This window comes from Taudactylus pleione, unplaced genomic scaffold (assembly GCF_031769625.1).
Source record: "Taudactylus pleione unplaced genomic scaffold, aTauple2 ptg000147l, whole genome shotgun sequence".
Taxonomy (NCBI): domain Eukaryota; kingdom Metazoa; phylum Chordata; class Amphibia; order Anura; family Myobatrachidae; genus Taudactylus; species Taudactylus pleione.
The window spans coordinates 3,265,276-3,286,621 of record NW_028284549.1 but is presented as its reverse complement, the minus strand read 5'-3'; the positions used below and the strand labels follow the sequence as shown (position 1 = coordinate 3,286,621).

At 44.8% G+C, this 21,346-nt stretch overlaps 1 protein-coding gene across 17 annotated transcripts in view; it reads left to right on the top strand.

Annotated features, from left to right (window-relative positions):
- The window catches only part of UNC80 (unc-80 subunit of NALCN channel complex), a 240,601-nt gene that overhangs the window by 155,229 nt on the left and 64,026 nt on the right, over window positions 1-21,346 (top strand). For 14 of the 17 annotated variants that reach the window (XM_088474107.1, XM_088474108.1, XM_088474104.1 and 11 more), the window contains 12 exons: window positions 145-279; window positions 1,700-1,841; window positions 5,145-5,241; window positions 5,719-5,937; window positions 7,713-7,805; window positions 7,899-8,117; window positions 8,238-8,438; window positions 15,769-15,892; window positions 16,112-16,237; window positions 16,420-16,543; window positions 17,410-17,616; window positions 19,289-19,473. In XM_088474107.1, coding sequence (XP_088330233.1) covers window positions 145-279; window positions 1,700-1,841; window positions 5,145-5,241; window positions 5,719-5,937; window positions 7,713-7,805; window positions 7,899-8,117; window positions 8,238-8,438; window positions 15,769-15,892; window positions 16,112-16,237; window positions 16,420-16,543; window positions 17,410-17,616; window positions 19,289-19,473 — 1,872 coding nt within the window. The remainder of the gene's footprint in view (window positions 1-144; window positions 280-1,699; window positions 1,842-5,144; window positions 5,242-5,718; window positions 5,938-7,712; window positions 7,806-7,898; window positions 8,118-8,237; window positions 8,439-15,768; window positions 15,893-16,111; window positions 16,238-16,419; window positions 16,544-17,409; window positions 17,617-19,288; window positions 19,474-21,346) is intronic. The other 3 variants (XM_088474115.1, XM_088474109.1, XM_088474102.1) reach the window with 1 other exon arrangement.

Here is a 21,346-nt window from a genome sequence, read left to right as displayed (position 1 = left end):
AATTCGCTCCGTGTCCGCAAATTTTTTCCCGTTCATGAATTACCGTTAAGTATCCTTAAGTATCTGCTTCAGTTTAGGTGGGCACTAAATATTGTGCTGTGCTTCAGGAACCTTAACTGAAACTTTGGCAATTCCTCTACTTAGGTGTATGCCGACTATGAAAGTAACCCGCAGCTCCGTCAAGCCATTGAATTCGCCTGCAGACAGTTTTACGTGCTGCACCGCAAACCGTTTGTGCTTCAGCTGTTTGCCAGCGTTGCTCCTCTCCTAGACCTTCCCGTAAGACGCTCCCTAACGTGACTTTCTTTCACCAGATGAACCAGTACAATACCACTGCAATTCCTATGTACCTGTATTTTTTTTATTGTGATATGCATTGGTACTATGCAAAAAACAATTGTAAGCTGTATTTGTTTTGTGTTTATTAGATCATTTTGCCTTGTCACAGTTGTTGTCTTTTCTGTGTGATGTAAAGTAGTATATCTATCTTCTTTCTCTTTAGCTAGATATTGGCTGCTTTCCTTTGTCTACCTGCCTCTGCTTGGATTTTATAGTTCAAAATGTTTAGACTAATAATGAAACGATATGAATCAATGACTGAATATATTTTAGCAGCTAAATCCAAGTAAATACTGTGAGTGATATCTATCATGGGTACAAGGTTTGCGGTGCACACCTGCCCATGGGTCCAGGAGGCCCCTACGCTGCAGACTCTGCACCCATGACCTACCAATCCACCACTGTGGCTGTACTTGTGGCGCAAACCCCTTTCCCTATATTCGTCTGGTGGCACCATCTGCCCAGTGATAAATTAGCAAAGTCACTGGCACAGTAATGATGGTGCCGCCGGCTTCCCGACAGTGAAAACCCGGCATGGGACTAATGATAGGAGTCTAAATACCGACACCTATCTTTAGCCCCATGCCGAAATCCCGACGCCCGGCATACCGAACGGAGCTCATAGCCATGGAGGGGGAGGGTTAGGTTTAGGGACTTCCGGGGGACTTAGGGTTAGGCACACCCCCGGGAGGTTAGAGTTAGGCTAGGGGAAGGGAGGGTTAGGGTCAGGCACCACCAGGGTGAGGTTAGGGCTGGGCACCCCCCCCGGGAGGGTTAGGTTTAGGGTGCAGGGAAGGGGGGTTAGGTTTAGGCACCCCTTGGGGGAGGTTAGGGTTAGGCACTAGGGGGGAGGTTAGGGTTAGGCATCCTTAAGGGAGAGTTAGGGTTAGGGGGGGAGAGGGTAGGGTTAGGGTCAGGCACCACCGGGGTGAGGTTAGAGTTAGACATCCCCCCCGGGAGGGTTAGTTTAGGGGGGAGAGAGGGGAGGGTTAGGGTAAATACTCACCTCAGTCGGGATCTTCATCTGCTGGCCTTCCGGCTTCACCGGGCTTAGATCCGGCACTAATACATACCGATTCCGCTGCCGGGATTAGGTAAAGTGGCTGACTGCTAGACAGTGGTGGAGGTTCGCTGTATACCGCCTACAGCTCTTAAATTGCCCCCACAAGCTGTGAAGATGCCAGTATGGACATTGGTCAGGACTAGTCGTTTCTCTGACAGACAGCTGTGTGGCTTCAGTCAGAGCCTGACTGCAACCATTGCAGGAGTGAAAGTAGTGGGTGCTGTGTGGACAGCACAGGTCCCCTCTGGCTTGGAGGCACAGCCTGCACCTGTTCATAATACACATATTATTCCCCAGGATGGAGTGAGCAGCGCCTCGTCTAGTAAGGGAGTGTCTGCCCAGTGCCTGTTTGACCTGCTCCAGTCCCTAGAGGGAGAAACAGCTGACATCCTGGATATCTTGGAGCTGGTGAAAGCTGAACGCCCCCTTAAATCATTAGGTAATTATAGAGCCACAGAGTATATACAATAAAGCAGTTGTATAGAAACAAATGTTATACAAACTACAATCATTTTTCATTTTCAGGCCAATATTCAGTCTTAAGTAGGCATTGTTTTATAATAGCACATGAAGGATGTTGGTCTAATTATCCTACACCGTACTTAGGGCCTGATTCAGAGCCGGACGCTATTTGCGCTCGCTCGTTCAGAAAAAAGGGGTGGCTATTCAAACTGACTGGTTCGCGCATGCGTATTACGATCCGTACGCATGCGCAGTTGTGCAAACATCGCTCAGAACGAACGAGCGGCCGCTTACGAGCGGCTCTGAATCAGGCCCTTACTCTGTATGGTGTCCCAAAAATCTCAGAGATCCCTTCTGAATACTCACAGTAATAAGAGGCTGTTCCAGGCCCCCCCGTGTGCTGTGGCGACATATGTAATAAATAAGTGAGACCCCAAGCAAAGCCATCCCAAGAGTTTCTATATAATGAGTAACAGGCTGATAGAACCCCTGCACATGAATAAATGCAAAGAAACACTGTATCACACAGGTTTATAAATAAACATTGAACTAAATACCCTAACAAACACACTCTATCAACCCAAATATGAAAAAGAGAGGGCAACAAATGTGACCCTGGTTATCGTCTAGACTAGAGTCTAATTATTATCAGGTTATATATATAGTGCACACATATTATGCCGCACTTTACTGAGACTATCAGTCATTCACATCAGTCCCTGCCCCAGGGGAGCTTACAATCTATGGGCCTGATTCAGAGCCGGACGCTATTTGCGGTCGTTCGTCCAGAAAATAGGGGTGGCTATTCAAATGAACCGTTCGCTCTTTGCGGTCTGTTCACGCCTCTATGTCTGGACGAGCGAACAAAACTTGCGGTCGTTTTTTTAAAAAATACGCCCCCTGGCCGCTCGCATCCTACGTCATGTCCGCTATTTATTAGATTAATCGAGTATTTCGACCAGCGTCTGAACTACTCGCTATTCTTGTGGTTGGTTTTTGCTACCACAATCTTGCGAGCAGTTCTGGCTATAAAATAACCCAGTGACGTGGTCAATGACGCTGTAGTATTAATTATGCACACCCTTAAAACGCCCGTTTTGAACTTTAAGCACACCTGCGTTCGGATCTCCACTCCCCGTTTTCAAGCACCTTCCCCTGTTACCACCCACATACGCCTCATTCTGTCACTCAAAATAGCAGGCATTCGCTATTTAGCGAACAAACGATTTTCGGCCGCACTGACTGGTTCGCGCATGCGTATTACGATCCGTACGCATGCGCAGTTGTGCAAACATCGCTCAGAACGAACGAGCGGCCGCTTACGAGCGGCTCTGAATCAGGCCCTTACTCTGTATGGTGTCCCAAAAATCTCAGAGATCCCTTCTGAATACTCACAGTAATAAGAGGCTGTTCCAGGCCCCCCCGTGTGCTGTGGCGACATATGTAATAAATAAGTGAGACCCCAAGCAAAGCCATCCCAAGAGTTTCTATATAATGGGTAACAGGCTGATAGAACCCCTGCACATGAATAAATGCAAAGAAACACTGTATCACACAGGTTTATAAATAAACATTGAACTAAATACCCTAACAAACACACTCTATCAACCCAAATATGAAAAAGAGAGGGCAACAAATGTGACCCTGGTTATCGTCTAAACTAGAGTCTAATTATTATTAGGTTATATATATAGTGCACACATATTATGCCGCACTTTACTGAGACTATCAGTCATTCACATCAGTCCCTGCCCCAGGGGAGCTTACAATCTATGGGCCTGATTCAGAGCCGGACGCTATTTGCGGTCGTTCGTCCAGAAAATAGGGGTGGCTATTCAAATGAACCGTTCGCTCTTTGCGGTCTGTTCACGCCTCTATGTCTGGACGAGCGAACAAAACTTGCGGTCGTTTTTTTAAAAAATACGCCCCCTGGCCGCTCGCATCCTACGTCATGTCCGCTATTTATTAGATTAATCGAGTATTTCGACCAGCGTCTGAACTACTCGCTATTCTTGTGGTTGGTTTTTGCTACCACAATCTTGCGAGCAGTTCTGGCTATAAAATAACCCAGTGACGTGGTCAATGACGCTGCTGTATTAATTATGCACACCCTTAAAACGCCCGTTTTGAACTTTAAGCACGCCTGCGTTCGGATCTCCACTCCCCGTTTTCAAGCACCTTCCCCTGTTACCACCCACATACGCCTCATTCTGTCACTCAAAATAGCAGGCATTCGCTATTTAGCGAACAAACGATTTTCGGCCGCACTGACTGGTTCGCGCATGCGTATTACGATCCGTACGCATGCGCAGTTGGGCAAACATTGCTCGGAGCGAACGGGCGGCCGCTTACGAGCGGCTCTGAATCAGGCCCTATATTCCCTAATACATGCTCACACACATACACACTTGGGTTCATTTTTTTTCAGAAGACAATTATCCTACCAGTGTGTTTTTATAGTGTAGTGGGAAGCCGGCGTACCTGGAGAAAACCCACGCAAATACGGGGAGCATATACAAACTCCACACAGACAGGGCCTTGGCCATAAATTAAACTCATGATCTCAGAGCTGTAAAGCAGCAATGCTAACCACTGCTCCAGCCATGCAATTCAATTATACTTTAGTTATCTATTAAACTCCCATTATTTTGGTTAATATTAACAAGCTGACATCTACACAAGATTGATCATCCCTATACCGCGTACACACTAGAAGAGATGCTCCATGAGCGATATCATCTAGTGCAGTGCCGGGCTCAACGTCATTAACTATATCGTTCAGTGCCGGCACCCTCCCTCATCGCTGCACATGCACAAGCTGACAATATCGTCAGGTTGGCCTGCATGTTTAGGCGATGAACGACATCTCCAATGACCCGCGGGAGCGTGCTTCGATGGCTGTTCACCGCGTACACACTGGACGATATTGGACGCTATGAACGATAACGATATCGTTATCGTTCAAATCGTCCAACTTATCTAGTGTGTACGCGGCTTTAGTTTTCTCACTCCGCATATACAGTATATACGAGCAGTTGGGCCGCTCCCATGCAAACAATAGGCTGTTACTTCCTATATGTGTTTAGTAAAAGAGGGATTTGGGGTTTTATGTGCAGAATGATAGTGATAATACTGTTCGCATATCGGTAAGAAGATTGCTGCGGGTTTGTATCCTAGTGAAAGTGCTAATGATCTCCTTATATCAAGGGGGGGGCACCCGTTGCCACTGTATTTTGCATTCCGTGATCAATGCCATTATTTAGCCTGTTACTCCTTGCAGATTTTTGCTACGGCAATGAAGATATGGCCTTCTCCATCAGCGAGTGCATAAAGCTGTGCGTGACAGTGGTAGCGTATGCCCCCGAGTCGTTCCGCAGGTAACTGGCCCCTTTCATTGGAGATTTCTATTTGGAAATCAAATAAGAAAAAATGTTTTACAGGAAACAATTTAACAGCTGGGCTAGAATATTATTCATTTTAAACATCATTAAAAGAAAAAAAATTCCCCTTCAAACAAATGTATTGGGACATTTTTGCAGAGAATTATGCATTAGAATATTTTTTTAATTATCTGATATGGGCATTTCAGAAATTAAATCAAGTAGTTATATTATTACTCTGTAGGAATATTTTATTAACTGCAGTTTGAAGTCTACTGTGATACATATGTATTGAGACTGTATATGCGATTATATATATCTTATTTTTTTTTATGAGAGCCTAGACTGCTTCACTTTCTGCCATTTCACAGTTTGGAGGTTTTAAACTATTAGCGCAGTCCTTTACTAAATACTGTATATCATTTTGGGCTAGAATATTAGTCTATTGTACAATACTTTGTTGTTGTTGTCTAGCTATATAAAATGGTTTTACGTAATCCTGTCCGGGCAATCATTACTAAGCCTGCAGATGCTGATGGTGTTGGAAGCTATGATCCCTTGCTACCTGCAGAAGCTGAAACGACAGACCTCCCAGCTAGAGACGGTGTCGGCCGCACGGGAAGAGATTGCAGCCACCGCGGCACTGGCCACTTCCCTCCAGGCCCTTCTCTACAGTGTGGAGGCTCTGACCAGGTCATATACATAGTGAGATCGACACATAAATAAAAAAACTTTTTTTAAAAAAATTTCTACATGTCCTGTATACGTATATAGGTCTACAGGAAAGTATATGGGTAGTTGATAACTTTCCCACATATACACTATAGTTCGGGGCAATTTGTCAATTTCCCGGCTTAACTTAAATACTTCAAAGTATTTGGTGCAAGGTATACTGGGAGACCAAGTGCCGGATTGTGAGTGGCGCCTATACTCGCACGTGGCCAGATCTAGCGATTTATAACAAACCGCGCATTTCTCCAGGAGTTTCTGTTTTGGCCGTTTCCGGGTGTCAGCTGGGTGGCAAGTAGGCTTACGGACGAAAGGGAACCGTCTCGTGGGCGTGTAGCGGGCGAGCAGCCAGAGTTACTCCACATTCGGTGTCACGCGTATCCTGAGAGGAAGCCTATATCAGTCATGGCCCTAGCATGGGGAAGTGATATAGGGCTGTATTCAATTAGAAGCAAAAAGCCGAGATCCGCGAAAAAGTATCGCACATTGCGACTTTTTGCCAGATGGAAACTTATCTCCGTATTCATTCCAAATACTTTGCGCCTACGCGGAAACTCAATCCAATGTAATAGGCGAAAAAGATTCACCTCTGAATAGCAGGAGAAATGAAGTGCAGTTTTTTTTTTTGGGGTGCAAACGTGGGGAAACCACTCAGAACCCTTGGGACAACCCCCTAGAGGATAACTGTGTCAAAAAAAAAAAATTGAGGAACACCTCTAAAAAGTAGTTTGAATTTAGGGTCGAAAAAGTACAAAATGGGGGTTCAAACATAAAACGCAGCGAATTAGACTTTTTGGGGGATCTGCAAGTATGGGTCAGGTTTTTTCTTATTGCAGGTGATTGCTTCAGGTGCATTTTTTACTTTTTTTTAAAACTTCACTTTAGCGGCTTTAAAATATGCTAGCACCCATTTTCATGTACCCCAAATTTGACAGGACTACTTATTTTCTCCCAAAAAAAACTGCTTAATGCTATTCTTCACCACTTGTGCAAAGACGCTTATTAGAAGCAAATGACACAACTTAAGTACCCCAAATAGCTTTATTAGGGCAATTCGGGTGCATCTATATTGATCCCCAATGTTAGTGCTTCTTGGTTTGCCCAATTCTGTCAGCACTTTTCGCCTGTTTCACATTCGCTGGGACACATTTTCACGTCTTTTGGAATTGAATACGGCGAATAGCGGGGATGCGCACGTTAAGTTTCCACGGCTAAAAGATATGATGCTGGCAAAAAAGTCTGGCAGGCGAAACTTTATTGCGTAGGTGAAACTAATTGAATACCGTCCATAGTCGCAATAGTGTTCCGTTTTGCAATCCTTTCGCATTGAGCAATGTGGCTGCATTCGGTCCTACTCAGAATGAGGCCCTAAGGGACAGATTAGTCAGCACCTTTACCCACTCACCCACTTGCCTCATTCTCCTTGTTGGATCTGCTTGCACCCTCTATGCTAGACACGATCTGACCAGCGCCTTCTTACCTGATAGACTACAGGACATCCCCATCCAGGCCATCCTATGTTGATGATGAAACCTATATCACACATGCCACCTGCACAGTCCTGGGTGGGAAAAGGTTATTAGACGCATGTTTGATCTTTATTCTTGGCCATAATAATTAGGTTACTTCTCTAATAATTAGGTGCATTGACCCTATTCAATAATAGAATCCGTCAGTGACTATGTTTTGTTTTTTATTCCATTAAAACTGGCACAAGAGTCAACTGATTTTATTTGTAGGCCCATGACTGCTCCTCAGATGACCCGAGGTGACCAAGGCCACAAAGGAGCCACAACCGCCAATCACACCATGTCAGCTGGAGTCAACCTGAGGTATTTGCTTCCTTGACTGTTTGAGACATCTAAGCTTCAGTTCCTTGCAGTATGCCAATGTAAAGGCTACACTAATAACTTGCCTGTATCCAGAGACAACCTCCACCTGCTGGAAGAAGGTCAGGGACTGCCCAGGGAAGAACTGGATGAAAGGATCGCACGGGAAGAGTTCCGAAGGCCGCGAGAGTCTCTGCTCAACATCTGCACAGAGTTTTACAAGCATTGCGGTCCTAGGTTGAAGATCCTTCAAAACCTGGCCGGAGAACCACGGGTCACCTCGCTGGAACTCCTGGACGTCAAGTCGCACATGAGGTGAGGGTCCTAGGGAATGATAAAATATACAAGTAAATAGATCCAATGTCTGATAGATTGATAATTTGATAATGGACCAGGAGATGTTTAATAAAGTTTCCCATTTGCTATCTCTTTTAGGCTAGCAGAGATTGCCCACTCGCTCTTGAAGTTGGCACCCTACGACACACAGACTATGGAGAGCAAAGGGCTGAAGCGTTACGTCATGGAGATGCTGCCCATTACGGACTGGTCGGCCGAGGCAGTGCGGCCAGCCCTTATTCTTATCTTAAAGAGACTGGATCGTATGTTCAATAAAATACACAAAATGCCAACTTTAAGGTGAGCAGTTGCCCCAGAAACGTGGTTTGAGTTTCTGATGTTGCAAACCTTGAAGTAAGGGCATGAAAACCATTTCCTCTGCTGCTGTCCACAAACACAGATGTGATGGTTTCACTGGGCGACAGCAGAGGAAATGGGGGCATAAAACAAAAGGTAGGTGAAATCTAGATGCACCTATGCTATGACATCACTGTCCCTATAAGCTTACACTTACTGTATTGTGTGACAATGTAGCTGTCATTTGAGAACCACAAATAATGTGTAGACGGATAGATGCATCAATTGCGCATTTCTATGGTCTGTTTGAGGATATGCGTTATGTACAGATTCTCAGATGCTTGGTCATATATGGTTTGTGTATGTGTATATTTTATATATACTGTACATATACACATATAACACACGCACATACACACATATACTAATACCAAGAAATAAGGTGCTTCATAAATCTTACTACAATAACTGTCTGTCTAATCGTTGCCTACATGCATTATCGGGGCAGAGTAATATGCTTTGTGATTGAATAAATATGAAGACATTGTCAAATGTGTGATGAGACTCAAAGACAATGTACAGATAATAGCAGTAACCAGGACTGACGTGACAGATGACAGGCATGCCTGCGCAGTATACTTTGTAGGACCCTTAATTCCCAGTCTTCTATTACTGTGTTACTACCCAATGTATTTACTAGGCTTTTCAGAGCTTGGTAAATAGGGTCAGACCACAGTCACCACTGACATAAATGGGCACTGCGGTCTGCAGCATTAGTTTTGCTAGCACAGAAGATGTCTCTGATATTTCCTGCGTACAGGATTTGTTAAATAGTCTAGTTACCAAAATCTTGTGGTATTTGCTGATTCTGCATGATTGGGGGAAGTAAGGTTAATAATTAGGCACCAAAACCTATTCAGTTTTACAAGCCATTCCCATAATACTGTATGCTTGTGCATTGTGCACTATTTCCCATACTATGCTTGTGCATTGTGCACTATTTCCCATACTATGCTTGTGCATTGTGCACCATTTCCCATACTTTGCTTGTGCATTATGCACCATTTCCCATACTATGCTTGTGCACCATTTCCCATACTATGCTTGTGCATTGTGCACCATTTCCCATACTATGCTTGTGCATTGTGCACCATTTCCCATACTATGCTTGTGCATTCTGTACCATATCCCATACTAGGCTTGTGCATTGTGCACCATTTCCCATACTATGCTTGTGCATTGTGCACCATTGCCAATACTATGCTTGTGCATTGTGCACCATTTCCCATACTATGCTTGTGCATTGTGCACCATTTCCCATACTATGCTTGTGCATTGTGCACCATTTCCCATACTATGCTTGTGCATTGTGCACCATTTCCCATACTATGCTTGTGCATTGTGCACCATTTCCCATACTATGCTTGTGCATTTTGCACCATTTCCCATACTATCCTTGTGCATTGTGCACCATTTCCCATACTATGCTTGTGCATTGTGCACCATATCCCATACTATGCTTGTGCATTGTGCACCATTTCCCATACTATGCTTGTGCATTATGCGCTATTTCCCATACTATGCATGTGCATTATGCACCATTTCCCATACTAGGCTTGTGCACCATTTCCCATACTATGCTTGTGCATTGTGCACCATTTCCCATACTATGCTTGTGCATTGTGCACCATTTCCCATACTATGCTTGTGCATTGTGCACCATTTCCCATACTATGCTTGTGCATTTTGCACCATTTCCCATACTATCCTTGTGCATTGTGCACCAAATCCCATACTATGTTTGTGCATATGCACCATATCCCATACTGTACTTGTGCATATGCACCATTTCCCATACAATTGCAAGATGTTTTCAATTCTGAAAAAGCAGAAGGTGTTGATTCTAGAAACATCTCTAAACTTGTGTAGTTGAATGTATGGCATATCTGTGCAATTTCCTGCATGGCATTGGTCAGAGAACTTATTTATGTAATTTCGTGTTCTGTAACCACATGTAAGAGGACTCAAACAAAATGCTTTTGCAGTAATGTGGGTAGTGCGGATATGGACGGCGCTTTTCCACAACTTGCAAACTGCTTGATCGGCCATAACTCTTTAGCAATAGCCAGTATAGATAGGGAGGTGCAGAAACTGTTACATAGGTGAAAAATGAATTAAGTTATCTGTTAAATGAGTATGATAGCTCCAAAAAAGGGGAAAGCCTCCTCTTGGTACCGATATATATCTTGTTGCTATAATGTAATGAATGAAGGGGCTCATTCTGAGTGGAACACTGCTGCTTCTGGTGCGACGGCTGTAGCGCCATTTGCCGTAGTCACATCTGCGACTATATGCTAATGATAGTACAAGCCTTCCCTGGTGTACAGCCGTGCGTCTGACCGTGCGAGGACTGGGACGCCCACTTTCAGCATCTTTCAGCGCTGTAATACCACTTGTGCAACTTTGGCCGCCACCATCAGTCGCAACATTGAAAATTGCCCCAGCCCAATGGCGGGCATAGATTTTCCGTCAGAGTATGGCCTCCAACATTATTGATTAACACAATCCCTTACATGACACTCCGATAACACGCCCGTGGACAGAACATTTTCATATGTTTGGAGTAGCCATTTCCCAGACGGCGCCCAGGAACGGCCAGCACATTTCCAATACATTTCGTATACCGTGCGACTGGGTGCATTCGCCATGGAATGTTTTAGCAGCTTAGACGCATGTGCGGTAGCAAAAAATTGCTCAACTTAATGAACATGCGATGAAGAATCAGACCCTAAATATTTGTTATGTGTATACGCGTCTTTTACTTTTTTCGCCCTGATGAAGTCCACTTGATGGATGAAACGCGTTGGAACTTCTAGGCCTTACAGCTTTCTAAACCAACAATTCTCAGCTTATGAGGTTGCTTGGTCTCATGTATGCCCTGATGCCATTACAGCAGGGTTATCTCCAGATAAGCTGTAATTAATATTATGTACACATACATCTTTATGTAATAAATATTGTTGTCCTTTATTAAAAAGTATTATACTGTCGTGATTCTCCCTATTTTTGACATTATAACAATGAGATATATCGGTATTGAGCGGAGGTCATCAACGCTTGTTGGGATCCATCACAATGATATACGCACCTAATTATTTTTCCTTACAGTAAGCACAATAACCGCGCTTTTACAATATGCCAACTGGGTGCACAAAACTCTGCAACATTTGTAATGCACGTTATTCAGCCTCAGTAATGCATGTTATTCAGCCTCAGTAATGCACGTTATTCAGCCTCAGTAATACATGTTATTCAGCATCAGTAATACATGTTATTCAGCCTCAGTAATGCACGTTATTCAGCCTCAGTAATGCACGTTATTCAGCCTCAGTAATGCACGTTATTCAGCCTCAGTAATGCACGTTATTCAGCCTCAGTAAAACATGTTATTCAGCCTCAGTAATGCATGTTATTCAGCCTCAGTAATGCACGTTATTCGGCCTCAGTAATGCAAGTTATTCAGCCTCAGTAATGCACGTTATTCAGCCTCAGTAATACATGTTATTCAGCCTCAGTAATACATGTTATTCAGCATCAGTAATACACGTTATTCAGCCTCAGTAATGCACCTTATTCAGCCTCAGTAATACACGTTATTCAGCCTCAGTAATGCACCTTATTCAGCCTCAGTAATACATGTTATTCAGCCTCAGTAATGCACGTTATTCAGCCTCAGTAATGCACGTTATTCAGCCTCAGTAATACATGTTATTCAGCCTCAGTAATACATGTTATTCAGCCTCAGTAATACATGTTATTCAGCATCAGTAATACACGTTATTCAGCCTCAGTAATGCACGTTATTCAGCCTCAGTAATGCACGTTATTCAGCCTCAGTAATACATGTTATTCAGCATCAGTAATACACGTTATTCAGCCTCAGTAATACATGTTATTCAGCCTCAGTAATACATGTTATTCAGCCTCAGTAATACATGTTATTCAGCATCAGTAATACACGTTATTCAGCCTCAGTAATGCACGTTATTCAGCCTCAGTAATGCACGTTATTCAGCCTCAGTAATGCACCTTATTCAGCCTCAGTAATGCACATTATTCAGCCTCAGTAATGCATGTTATTCAGCCTCAGTAATGCACGTTATTCAGCCTCAGTAATGCACGTTATTCGGCCTCAGTAATACATGTTATTCGGCCTCAGTAATGCAAGTTATTCAGCCTCAGTAATGCACGTTATTCAGCCTCAGTAATACATGTTATTCAGCCTCAGTAATACATGTTATTCAGCATCAGTAATACACGTTATTCAGCCTCAGTAATGCACGTTATTCAGCCTCAGTAATGCACGTTATTCAGCCTCAGTAATGCACCTTATTCAGCCTCAGTAATGCACATTATTCAGCCTCAGTAATGCACCTTAATCAGCCTCAGTAATACACGTTATTCAGCCTCAGTAATGCACCTTATTCAGCCTCAGTAATACATGTTATTCAGCCTCAGTAATGCACGTTATTCAGCCTCAGTAATGCACGTTATTCAGCCTCAGTAATGCACGTTATTCAGCCTCAGTAATGCACGTTATTCAGCCTCAGTAATACATGTTATTCAGCCTCAGTAATGCACGTTATTCAGCCTCAGTAATACACGTTATTCAGCCTCAGTAATGCATGTTATTCAGCCTCAGTAATGCATGTTAGTCAGCCTCAGTAATGCACGTTATTCAGCCTCAGTAATGCACGTTATTCAGCCTCAGTAATGCACGTTATTCAGCCTCAGTAATACATGTTATTCAGCCTCAGTAATGCACGTTATTCAGGCTCAGTAATGCACGTTATTCAGCCTCAGTAATGCACGTTATTCAGCATCAGTAATGCACGTTATTCAGCCTCAGTAATACATGTTATTCAGCCTCAGTAATGCACGTTATTCAGCCTCAGTAATGCACGTTATTCAGCCTCAGTAATGCACGTTATTCAGCCTCAGTAATACATGTTATTCAGCCTCAGTAATGCACGTTATTCAGCCTCAGTAATGCACGTTAGTCAGCCTCAGTAATGCACATTATTCAGCCTCAGTAATGTACATTACTCAGCCTCAGTAATACACGTTACTCAGCATCAGTAATGCACGTTATTCAGCCTCAGTAATGGACGTTATTCAGCCTCAGTAATGCACGTTATTCAGCCTCAGTAATGCACGTTATTCAGCCTCAGTAATGCACGTTATTCAGCCTCAGTAATGCACGTTATTCAGCATCAGTAATGCACATTATTCAGCCTCAGTAATGCACGTTATTCAGCCTCAGTAATGGACGTTATTCAGCCTCAGTAATGCACGTTATTCAGCCTCAGTAATACATGTTACTCAGCATCAGTAATGCACGTTACGCAGCCTCAGTAATGCACGTTATTCAGCCTCAGTAATGCACGTTATTCAGCCTCAGTAATGCACCTTATTCAGCCTCAGTAATGCATGTTATTCAGCCTCAGTAATGCATGTTATTCAGCCTCAGTAATGCATGTTATTCAGCTTCAGTAATACATGTTATTCAGCATCAGTAATGCACGTTACGCAGCCTCAGTAATGCACGTTATTCAGCCTCAGTAATGCACATTAGTCAGCCTCACTAATGCACGTTATTCAGCCTCAGTAATGCACCTTATTCAGCCTCAGTAATGCACCTTATTCAGCCTCAGTAATGCACGTTATTCAGCCTCAGTAATGCACGTTATTCAGCCTCAGTAATGCACCTTATTCAGCCTCAGTAATGCACGTTACTCAGCCTCAGTAATGCACATTATTCAGCCTCAGTAATGCACGTTAGTCAGCCTCAGTAATGCACGTTATTCAGCCTCAGTAATGCACGTTATTCAGCCTCAGTAATGCACGTTATTCAGCCTCAGTAATGCACGTTACGCAGCCTCAGTAATGCATGTTATTCAGCCTCAGTAATGCATGTTAGTCAGCCTCAGTAATGCACGTTATTCAGCCTCAGTAATGCACGTTATTCAGCCTCAGTAATGCACGTTATTCAGCCTCAGTAATGCACGTTAATCAGCCTCAGTAATGCACGTTACGCAGCCTCAGTAATGCACGTTACGCGGCCTCAGTAATGCACATTATTCAGCCTCAGTAATGCACGTTATTCAGCCTCAGTAATGCATGTTATTCAGCCTCAGTAATGCATGTTATTCAGCCTCAGTAATGCATGTTATTCAGCCTCAAGAATGCATGTTATTCAGCCTCAGTAATGCACGTTATTCAGCCTCAGTAATGCACGTTATTCAGCCTCAGTAATGCACGTTATTCAGCCTCAGTAATGCACGTTATTCAGCCTCAGTAGTGCACGTTATTCAGCCTCAGTAATGCATGTTATTCAGCCTCAGTAATGCATGTTATTCAGCCTCAGTAATGCATGTTAGTCAGCCTCAGTAATGCACGTTATTCAGCCTCAGTAATGCACGTTATTCAGCCTCAGTAATGCACGTTATTCAGCCTCATTTATGCACGTTATTCAGCCTCAGTAATGCATGTTATTCAGCCTCAGTAATGCAGGCGATGATTAGATATACAGTACAGTTATTGCCGTCAGGTACAACAAGTATCTTATTTAATTTTCATTACCTTGAAAAATTCTTAATGAACTCAGATTGTGATACTCCGTGAAATAAAATGTAATGGTCTTGGGACCTGATTCAGAGATGTGCGCTAATGCCGAAGCCGCGGCGATCCCGTACGCAGCCGCCGTGCGAAAATGTGCAAATGTCGCAGGCGCAGAGGATTGTATTGAGACGCCCACCTGCAGCTTTGCAAATCCAAGCACCTGCATAAAAAGATGCGCAAGCGGTCGCAGATCTTTCGATTATCGGTCTTCTGAGTAACACTATGGTCGCACAAAAATTTACAAATTTTTCTTACATGTGAGATCGCAGATGCAGGATGTGACACTCCTCCGAAACGATCGCGACACGCCTGCGTCCTTTGCTGCCGCACCCCGTTTCCTCCCACTATTGCTCCCTGACTGGCAAGCACGCTGGGAGCAAATAGTCGCTGCGAGCGATTATGGTAATGCACCTTGACGAATGCGCCGCGCGATTCAGATGAATGCGCGGAACGGGCGATTAACGCTCGACTGCGTAAACATGGGAATAGCGTCCTATGCTGAATCAGGCCTTTAGTTGGCTGTTTGTACAATAATTTTGCACCGCAGGGAAGATGACTGCACTGATGAACTGGACCTTCCTTTGACTTTCATCATTTTCATATCATATATCCCTGTCTCTAACCCAATCCCCCCCCCCCTGTTGTATTGCAGGCGACAGGTTGAGTGGGAGCCTGCAAGCAATTTGATAGAAGGGGTTTGTTTGACACTGCAGAGGCAGTCAATCATATCCTTCCTGCCTCACCTTAGATCTCTGATCAATGTTTGTGTAAATCTGGTGAGTAAGCGAGAACCAATGGGAGCCTTCTGTTCTGTGACCAGGCCGCTGTCCGATTCCCACGTCTGTGCCTAAATCCTGCATGCTACTTGGATCCACATGTGAGGAAGTCACCGGATATGTCTTGTCTCGTATTGGGAGGTGTTTGGTTGTCTTCTGTCCTCTGTATAACGGTCTTTGTGTTCCTACTCCATTGATCTTACAGTGTTTGCATTGCAGGTAATGGGTGTAGTGGGGCCCTCTAGTGTTGCAGATGGATTGCCTCTACTCCACCTCAGCCCATACCTCTCCCCTCCCCTGCCCTTTAGTACCGCGGTAGTCAGGCTGGTGGCACTGCAGATACAGGTGAGTACACAATTAGGTTTGTTTGATTTATAAGTAACATCCTTAAAGCTGATTGTGGAATGTTACTGGATGAACCTAAAAAGAAATATACCTGCTCCTTTACAGCCTAGACAATCCTTTTGGCAATAAATATTAGCGGAATGTGTTTACATTTTATGTTTGTGACTTTACTTTTGTTGTAGGCATTAAAGGAGGACTTTCCTCTAAGCCACGTGATCTCACCCTTCACTAACCTGGAGAGGCGGGAGGGGATGCTGCTCAACCTGCTCATTCCGTTTGTGCTGACCGTAGGATCGGGAAGTAAAGGTCTGAATTGGGTGGTATACAGTATAATAGAATGCAATTGATGGGCAATCCTTCAATGAAGGATAAGTCTTCCTTCCTATCGTGCATTTCCAAGAGTTTGCAGGGCAAACGAAACAACATGAACGCACAAGTAACAGACTGAGGGGCTGATGTGCAATGCTGAACGCAGATTCACGAGTACTGGGAATCGGCACGTGCGCAGGACCCATTCTGCACATATGCAGGATGGGTCCTGCGTGAACGCACGCAACCCCTGGCAGGCAAAGGCATTAACGAGGCAAGGGGGATGGCCCACGTTCCCGGAAACGGAGGGGTATCACTCCCATTTTCCGGGAGTAACAAGACCAGGATCTGCATCTCCTGGCCTCGCAAGCCGGCCAGTCTCCGTAAGCTCTGGCTCTCTCAGCTGGCCGACGCCGTCCACTGGTCACGATGGTTATCTCAGCCTGCGACCTCGGTCGCAGTGCTGGGATCGCAAATACAGCAGGGGTGGCAGACATCTACTGCATTGCATATTAGCAAGGACGGTTTTGCAAGGCTGCTAGCGTGCGGCTTTGCAATTCCGTCCTATGCTGAATCACCCCTGAGACATTAAATTAATGTTCCTAGATGCCTTCAACTTTATTCTTAAAGGGAGGGATGTATCAAGCTTTGGAGAGAGATAGAGTGGAGAAGTTGCCCAAAACATCCAATCAGCATCTAACTGTCATTTACAGTATATTGCACAGTATTTGACAATTAGAAGCTGATTGGTTGCTATGGACAACTTCCCCACTTCATCACTCTCCAAGGCTGTATACATCCCACCCAAAGTGTTGTTCTCTCTATGTCCATCTGAAGGGTTTCTCCTGTCTTGCATCACTCAGACAGTCCCTGGCTGGAGCAACCTGAAGTGTTCCTGCTGTTGCAGACCGTGATAAACATCTTGCTACCCCCACGTATCATCAGCACCTCTCGCAGCAAGAACTTCATGCTGGAGAGTTCACCTGCTCACTGCTCCACCCCCGGGGATACCGGGAAAGATCTGCGCAGAGAAGGACTTGCCGATTCCACCAGCCAAGCTGCTTATCTCGGTGAGAATCTACTGTCAGAGACATTCCGGTTATAAAGTGCGAGTCAAGCTACTGTAGGTACACACTGGAGCGACGGGCATTTGTTCCTACATCGGAACGAATGCCCGTCAACAGTGATTGTGCGTCCACACTGGTCGACTTTAATGAACGACGGAACAATCACCGTTACGTCATTCATTAACAATGCACAGGCCGCTAACGATATCGCTAGGTTTGATGTTCAGCACATCAAACTTGGCGACCGTCGCTAGCGAATGGGGGAGCGCGCAATCGCCAGTATACACTGAGCGACATCGCTCCAGTGTGTACCAAGCTTTATGGAGCTGATTCAGAATAGGTTGCAGCCTCGCTCATGTCGGCACCTTTTGTCGCTGTACCGCCTGCGACTATATGGAAATTGAATGGATCAAGTCATTGATGGGTAAATACACATACAGGTTCATATAATTAAAAGACATTGAAGGGGTGGGGAACGTGCGTTTATGAAGGTGATCCCTGTTTATCTTGTGGCCGCAGAGTTTCCTCTTTCCACAAAACCTTGCTTCTTTAGAAGTACCGGTAATCATGAGTTGTCCTATAAATTCAGTGGGATGGTTTATATATTTACCACCCGGGGGCATCAGATGTGGTTTAGATGCGCATACGAATATTTAAACACGCAACAGTGACGTGTGCTAGACAAGAGCCCAAAGGTCCCATCATTCTCAAGAATAATTTAAGTGCGAATGGGCCAAGCACATTTTCTGAGATTTTTTTTTTAAAGTTGGTGGACCTAAAGGATTGTACAATGTTATAGGCACATTATTGTGTGCATACTTGACTGTGTACTCTCCCTAACATATATTATATGGATATTTGAAGTGGAAGATGTATTAAGGTTAACTAATGAAGTGCTGGCGTGGGCAGAATATAGAGGACACCCTGTTTGGGAGAACTTACAGTCTAGTGAGAGAGAGAGGGCGCTGCTGAAACAATAGGAGCTAGTGGGATGGGTAATGGACATAGCCAATGCGATTTGCATGCAGAGGGAGTAGTGTCAGTTGGGGTAGAAGAGATGTTATTTAGGAGAGCAGTTGAAAGGTTGAAGGTGGAGGGAGAGTCTGGTCAGTATAGGAGTTCTGTAAGTGAGATGCAGCACAGGAGAAGTCTTGGAAGCAGGAGTGAGAGGTGACTATCAGAGACACATAGGCCAGAGGGAGATCTGAGGGGGCGTGCGGGAATGTATTAGGTGACAAGTTATAGAGATATATATATATATGTGGGGTGAGAGTAGGTGGGGGCCCTGAAGGTGAGGGTGATGGGGAGTGAGGGTAGGGATTTGAAGAGTGGTGCTGCAAATGTGAAGTAGCTACAGCAGACGATCATTCTCATCATGGCATTTAGGACAGATTGTAGAGAGGAAAGACGGTGGAGGTGAATGCTACATACCAGGAGGTTACAGTAGTCCAGGCGGGCAATGATGAGAAAATGGAAAAGAGTTTTGGTGACATTCCGAGTGAGAAAGGGGCAAATTCTGGATGCGTTCTAAAGGATGAGTTGACATGACAACGGATAGGTCTAAATGTATGGGGTGATTTAAAGCAACATATACCTTTAGTAAAATCACTTATGTATACGTTAGATAATTACATTTATACATAACACTTAACGCCACTTTCTCATTGCTTTCCAGCTCTAAAGGTGATTCTGGTCTGCTTTGAAAGACAGCTGGGATGTGAATGGTATCAGCTCAGCCTTCAGGTCAAAGAGATGGCTCTGAGGAAGGTAGGAGGACTGGCCCTGTGGGACTTCCTGGATTTCATCGTAAGAACGCGGATCCCGATATTTGTCCTCCTGAGACCTTTCATCCAATGCAAGGTCTGCTCACTCCTCAGTTCAGAAACATTTCTTGATATGTGCACAATGTGTTATACTGTTATCTATGTTATTATATTATTGTTATATTGTTATTCTCCAATGCAAAATGTACACGTGCAATAGGACATAGGGTGAGATGTATCAAACCTTCTAAAGAGTGGAGAGGTGGACAAGTGGAGAAGGTCCCCATAGCAACCAATCAGCTTCTACCTATCATTTTATAGAATGTATTTGATAAGTGCTACCTCCAAGCTGATTGGTTGCTATGGGCAACTTTATCCACCTGCCCACTTCTCCATTATTTGCACTGCTTGAATCATCACACCCTTAGGAGCTCATTCAGACCCGCTCGCAAGATGCGATCGCTCGCTGGCAAAAAGGGGCCGGATATTTAAATTAAGCGCTCGCATTGCGTCGCGTAAGGACGCCCAGGGCCGCCGTCAGAAATTTTGGGGCCCGGGACTGTCATAATAGGCAGGGCCCCCCTCAACCTTCACAAACCCCCACCACTTCCCACAACCCCCCTTCCGCCGCTACCATACCTATACACAATAATGATTGTACAAAAAACCCACAAGCGCTGACAAGAAGCAGCTGGTAAAGAGGGTGTCAACCTCTTATAATATCCACAAATAAAATACAAAATTACCAGCGCTATATAGTGAACATAAAAAATAGATAAAAACTAATGATGAAAGTGGATGGTTAAATAAAAATCACATGTTCATATCCAGGACTATAATCCATGAGCTATAGGTCATAGTATATACAATAAATTGCTTATCGTCAATTGGTTCACCTGCGGTGATTTATATATTTTAATATATGATAATAAACATGTGATTTTTATTTAACCATCCACTTTCATCATTAGTTTTTATCTATTTTTTATGTTCACTATATAGCGCTGGTAATTCTATACACAATACTATAGAGTCCACACACACTTTAGCCTACCTCGCTCGCTCCATACTTCTTCTGTCAGTCTTCATGCTCCGGGCGGCTCCTCAGTCCTCACACCACTCGCCCTCTGCAGCTCCTGTCATTCAGCGTTGCGCGGTGTGACGTCACGCGCGCCGGCTTCAGGGAAATTAGAACAACTTTAGTGACAGCAATGCCGGGCACTGCTGTTTGGCCAATCCAGTAAGGTGCGAGGCGGAGCCGGAGGACGGCTGCCGGCAGGGGCGTAACTAGAACTTTTTGGGCCCCATAGCAACATTTTTAAGGGGCCCCCCTAACTTAGGTCTTACACAATAACCACAGTAGTTCCCCTAAAACATTAAATGCCCACTGTAATGGTGCCCCTTATGCAATGCCCACTGTAATGGTGCCCCTTACGCAGTAGTGAGCCCCTTGTAGCTGCCCCCAGTAGTGAGCCCCCTGTAGTGACCCCCCTGTAATGCCCCCAGTAGTGAGCCCCCTGTAATGCCCCCAGTAGTGAGCCTCTTGTAGCTGCCCCCAGTAGTGAGCCCCCAGTAGTGAGCCCCCTGTAGTGACCCCAGTAGTGAGCCCCCTGTAATGCCCCCAGTAGTGACCCCCTGTAGCTGCCCCCAGTAGTGAGCCCCCTGTAATGCCCCCAGTAGTGATCCCCTGTAGCTGCCCCCAGTAGTGAGCCCCTGTAGCTGCCCCCAGTAGTGAGATCCCAGTAGCTTCCCCCCCCCACGCGCGCGGGCGCGTGCACACACACACACACACACAAATAAAACAAATAAAAAAAACCTTACCTTTATCCCGCTCCTGTGAAGCCGCCGACCGCCCCGTCGCCTGCTCCTCGGCACTATGGGAGTGACGTCATGACGTCACTCCCATAGTGCACTGCGGGACCCGGAAGACGGAGTGAGCTCCGTTCTCCAGCTGCCGCCGGGGGTTTGAG